This window comes from Vulpes lagopus, chromosome 2 (genome assembly GCF_018345385.1).
Source record: "Vulpes lagopus strain Blue_001 chromosome 2, ASM1834538v1, whole genome shotgun sequence".
Lineage (NCBI taxonomy): Eukaryota > Metazoa > Chordata > Mammalia > Carnivora > Canidae > Vulpes > Vulpes lagopus.
The window spans coordinates 19993997-19999911 of record NC_054825.1 but is presented as its reverse complement, the minus strand read 5'-3'; the positions used below and the strand labels follow the sequence as shown (position 1 = coordinate 19999911).

The window sequence follows — 5915 nt, the reverse complement described above, 5'->3', positions numbered from 1 at the left end:
GGAGTTCCCTTGTCCAAGACTAAATGGGACAAAGTCAGGGGAAAGCCACAAAAGGCTGCAAACCAGAGTCCCAGAGGGAGAGGGATAGGAAGTGAGATTGTTGATGGTGAGGATGAAAAGGCTGCAGCCACTGTGGAAGACAGTTTGACAGTTTCCTACAAAACTAAACATACTCTCACACACGCACCAGCACTTGTGCTCCTTGGTATTTACCCAAAGGAGTTGAACATCTGTCTGCACAAAATCCTGCACATGAATCTTTAATTCAGAATTGCGGCCTTATTCGTATTTGTCAAAACATGGCAGCAGCCAAAGTGTCCTGCAGAAGGTGAATGGATAAACTGTGGTAGCTCCAGACAATGGAATATTATTCATCGCTAAAAAGAAATGAGCTACCAAGCCGTGAAAAGACAGAAAAGAATAGAGGAACCCTAAAATGCATACTTCTAAGTGAAAAAAGCCAATCTGAAAAGGCTACATACTGTGGGATTCCAACTCTATGACACCCTGGAGAAGGCAAAACTATGAAGCCAGTTAAAGATCCGTGGTTGCTGGGGATCAGGGAGTGCGGGATGAATTGCTGGAGCACAGAGGATTCTTAGGGCAGTGAAAAATTCTGTGGCTCAATTGGTTACACATTTGCCTTCGGCTCAGGTCATGATCTCAAGGTGCTGGATCGAGCCCTGCATCCGGGCTCCCCGCTCAGCAGGGAGTCTGCTTCTCTCTCCCTCTCCCCCTGCCCCTCCTCATCATTCGTGCTCTCTCTCTCTTTCTCATAAATAAAATCTTTTTTAAAAACTCTGTATGATACCATAATGATGACTACATGCTATTATACATTTATCCAAACCCACAGAGTGCATAACACCAAGAGCGAAGCATAATATAAACTATGGATTTTAGTCCTTGTAATGCATCGATGTAGGGTTATCAATTGTAACAAATGTACCACCCGGGGGGGGGGGGGGGGGTGTTAATAGTGGGAAAGGCTGCCCCTGTGTGGGGACAGGGAAATCTGTACCTGCCTCTCAATTTTGATGTGAACCTAAAACTTCTCTTAAAAAAAATAATAAGTCTTAAAAAAAAAAAAAAAAAAAAAAGGCCAGAGAGCAAAGTTGTGATTTTCCAGCCTCTCCATGGGCATGGTGAGCCGTCCTGGCAGAGGCCAGCTGGGGTCGCGACTTCACCTGGATGGACTCACGCAGGCCTGGAAGCCGGAGGCAGGCACGGATGTGCCCGTGGGCCAGAGCACCGCGGAGGCCTCAGGGAAGCTCTGCAGACACCCCAGCCTGTCCCACTTACATTACAAACTCCCCTGTGCTGTAGTCACACTGGGACAGGTGTCTCCGTTGAAGCACACGCCCTGAGAGGGGCCCCATGGGATGCATCGCTCTGCACCCGTCACCCCAGCCCGGGCTCCCATCCGAGCCGGCATTTCGGGCCATCCTCGTTAAATGAACTGTACCTACATCCCTGCCTACGGTGACTTCTGAGAGGGCGTTGCGCGGCAGCCGCTGAGCACGGGCGGGTCCTCCCCGGTGTCCTAGTACCCGTCCTCCGGCACGTCCTCGCAGCCCCCCCCCCCCCCGGCCCTCTCTGAAGGACCACACTGCCACCTGCTGACCGCGCACACTGCCACCTGCTGACCGCGCACACTGCCACCTGCTGACCGCGCACACTGCCACCTGCTGACCGCGCACACTGCCACCTGCTGACCGCGCAAGGCGCGCCCCGCTGCAGCTGTGCCCTCCGCAGGCTTGCTCAGAGGGCCCGGCCCGGCGCCCACAGCGAGCCCCACTAACCCCTGGGGGGCCACACTTCCAGCTGTGGAAACTCCAGGATCTCCCCCCTGTGGCTTCCCAAGCATTCTCCTTGGACGATTCGTCCTTTTCTTTAAAAACGTTTCTCTTGGGGGCACCTGGGTGGCTCAGTCAATTAAATGTCTGACTCTTGATTTCTGCTCAGGTCATGATCTCAGGGTCCTAGGATCGAGCCCCGAGTCAGGCTCCGTGCTGAGCGCAGAGATTGCTTGAGATTCTCTCTCTCCTTCCTCCCACCCCCCTCTCTAAAATAAATTGATAAATAAAATCTTTTTAATAAACAAAATATTTCCCTTGTTCAGAAAGGTGTCCTCCCCATCCCCCTGAGCATATTGCAGACTCTTCTGACCCTGGGAGGAAGGAAAGGGAGGATAGGACAGTGGAGAAGTCATCTCCCACTCACTCCTTTTCCAAGAGGCTTTACCACAGCCCCAGATCACCCGAGCAGGCTTGGTCAGGTTTTCTATAATGAGGTTTATTTCACATTCTAACAATTCAGACATGAGGATACATCTTAGAGTCATAATGTCTCTGCGTGAAAACCTTCTTTGATACCTTCTGGGGAGACTGAGAAAGTACCAGCATCCACATCTCACTTTAAATAGAGAATTGCATGGTGTGTGAATTAAATCTCAATAAACTGCAATTTCAAAACCAAGTCCCTCAGGCTGGGTTGGAAGTCATGGGTGTCCAGGCTGCCAACATTTGGGGACACGCACCACAGAAGCTTTCTCATTCAGTCCTCACAACCAAAGGACAGGGAGAGGCCACCACTAATCTCCCTTTGCAGAAAGAGAAACTGGGGCTCAGAGAAGTTGTGCTCTTGCCCAAGGACACACAGCTAATAGACGGTGCCATCTGCTTTGGAACTGTGTTCCTAATTACTATAGTACTCTGTCTCTCACATGCTACTCCTCTAATGGAAAAATAAAATAAAAACTCCCTCAGGAAAAAAAATTCCCTCTCAATAAAAAAATATGATAGAAAAAAACAAGATTTCTTCCAATAGGTGGAATATTATTCAGTGATAAAAAGAAATAAGCTATCAAGCCACAAAAAGACATGGATAAATCTAAATATTGCTAGGTTAGAGAAGCCAGTCTGAAAGAATCTACATACTGTATGATGCCAATTATATGACCTTCTAGAAAAGGCAACACTACAGAGACAGAAAACAGGTCAGTGGATGCCAGCAACATGGAGAACAGGTGGGAAGTCTGAGTAGATGAAGCCCAGGGGACTCCATGAAGGCGGTGAAATTACTCTGTATGATCCTGTAGGTGTGGACACACAACACTGTACGATGCACCAAAACCCAATGAACCATACAGCACAAAGAATGAATGTGAATGCATGCACACTGGAAAAAAAATCAATTAAGAGTTTGGGAGGCCCCAGCATGGAATGAGGGCTGTGGCAAGACATTCCAACTGCATTCAAATGTGTGAAACAAGCTCACTGAAGGGAGAGGAAGGAGGGTGCTGCCTTAAATCACTTTGGAAATGAGTGGTGTCTGCAAAACCAAAACAAAAGGAACTGCATAGAACTGCATATAAACACTGAACTCGAGTTGATAGAGTTTTTCCCACTGTGGCACAGGTTCACAAACCTAATACTGCCACACATGTACAGCAGAATTCATCAATTAGGTAAATGGATGGGGATGGTTGGAGCCAGCTTTCACACTGGTGGAGTGGGAGATTCCAGAGAAGCAGGGGTGGGTGATCGCAGATTAGAGCTGGAGATATCAATACCACATCTAGCTTAATATAGACACAGATAGTTACATGTGGAAATTTATATATAAGTAGATAGATAGATAGATAGATAGATAGATAGATAGATAGATAGAGATGGTTAGTGTACATACATACATACATTTCCTTGCCCTTGGCTGGGAGGGCCTACAAACAATGACAGTCCAGTAGCAAAGAATCCATCCATTATCCAGATAGTAATTTTAAATACTTTTCTCCAAAAAAAGGAACTTGGGCTTCTTGGAGAAATGGCTGATTCTAGAACTGAGGTGAGAAATACACAAGATGAGCCTGGGGCCGGAAAGTAAGAACATGCCTAAACACACACACACACACACACACACACACACACACACACACCCCTACGGAAGTGTATCAAAAAGACAAAGGAACCAGGTGAAAGAGTTCCCCATGGCCAAAGCTAGAAGAATTTGCAATAAAATTCAGTAATATTAATTATAAACCAAATCATAAGTCAATTTGGATACAAAACAATAATTGAAAAAAATGAATGTGAGAAGAGACAAATTTTCTATGCAGAATTTCAAATAATTGATGTAGACAGTCCACCCTTAAGAAAACTGAGCATAGGTTGCTGTTGGTTGGGGCCGTCCCGCATCTAAGGCAGGAAGATGGTGGCCGCAAAGAAGACGAAAAAGTCGCTGGAGTCGATCAACTCTAGGCTCCAACTGGTTATGAAGAGGGGAAAGTACGTGCTGGGGTACAAGCAGACCCTGAAAATGATCAGACACGGCAAAGTGAAACTGGTCATCCTGGCCAACAACTGCCCGGCTTTGAGGAAATCTGAAATAGAATACTATGCCATGTTGGCCAAAACTGGTGGCCATCACTACAGGGACAATAATATTGAATTGGGCACAGCATGTGGGAAATACTACAGAGTATGCACACTGGCTATCATTGATCCAGGTGATTCTGATATCATTAGAAGCATGCCAGAACAGACTGGTGAAAAGTAAATCATGCAAAATTTTTCTTTAATGAAACTGGCCAGAGCTTGTTTAAAAAAAAAAAAAAAAGAAAAGAAAAAGGAAAACTGAGCATAGCTTAGTGGGCTACACATAGTGACTTCCTTCCAAAGAGTACAGTATGGAAATGGGGGATTAAGAGTGACTATAGGGGAGAAAACAGACAAACACCACCTCAGCCAGGTGACCAAGGTCAATAGCAACAGGAAAAGTCATGTTCTAAGTCTGTACCCTTGATATGACGCAATAAAAATGACCCTTTATCTCTGTAGTTTTCCTCCCTAAAACCCATAACCACAGTCTAGTCATGAGAAAAATCGCAATAGGGGGACATTCTACAGAACTCCTCAAAACTCACAAGGTCATCCAAAATGAAGTCCAAGAAACACAACTAAGAAGAGCCTAAGGAGACATGACAACAAAATGCGGTGTGATATGCTGAATGGGATCCTGGAACAGAAAAAGGACATTAGGCAAAAAACTAAGGAAATCTGAATAAACTATGGTCTATTGTTAATAATAATACATCAACATCAGTCCATTAACTGTGACACACGCACCATAATATGTAAGATGTTAATAACAGGGGAGCCAGGGTCAGGGTGTAAAGGAACTCCCTATACTATCGTCACAGTAAATTTAAAACAGTTCTAAATGATAAAGTTTTTTTTTTAATAATAACATGAGAAAATCAGAGAAGGAAGAAATAGGGGAAAATAAGCAGAGAATTCAAAACAGGCACCTCACCTTCTGCTTAAAAATTTGGGTGTCCCAGGTAACTGAGTACTTGTACTTTACCTGTCTAGTAGGCTAGTGTTTTGTGCAGAATTTTTCACGTAGCCCGCACAAATATGCTAACAGGGGCAGCCCCGGTGGCACAGCGGTTTGGCGCCGCCTGCAGCCCAGGGTGTGATCCTGGAGACCTGGGATCAAGTCCCACATCGGGCTCCTTGCATGGAGCCTGCTTCTCCCTCTACCTGTGTCTCTGCCTCTGTGTGTGTGTGTGTGTCTCATGAATAAATAAATAAAATCTTAAAAAAAAACAAATATGCTAACAGCAAATATCATATCATCCCCATTTATAGACGATGATGGGGTCAGAGAAAAGTACGTAATTTGCCCCATACCAGCTATTAAGAGGTGGGACCAAATCAATCACTCTTGTAATTAGCTCAGCTGTAAACATATTTGGGATGTCTTCACCACTGGATCAATCGATAAATATATAGTGAGTGTGCCCAGTCCTGGCTAGTCCCAACAAGCTACAAGTCTAGTTAGAGAGATATGGGAAAAGTTTGGTTTTAACAAGGAAATATCCACTACCGTTTGTGAAGAAAGCAAATGCAACA

General features: G+C 45.3%; 1 protein-coding gene across 1 annotated transcript; it reads left to right on the top strand.

Moving 5' to 3' along the window:
* The first annotated feature begins 4172 nt into the window (after window positions 1-4172).
* Window positions 4173-4628, top strand: LOC121485217 (60S ribosomal protein L30-like). Its single transcript, XM_041745318.1, has one exon. The coding sequence runs from the start codon at window positions 4210-4212 to the stop codon at window positions 4555-4557; it is 348 nt and encodes a 115-aa protein (XP_041601252.1). The 5' UTR covers window positions 4173-4209; the 3' UTR covers window positions 4558-4628.
* The last annotated feature ends 1287 nt before the right edge of the window (window positions 4629-5915 follow it).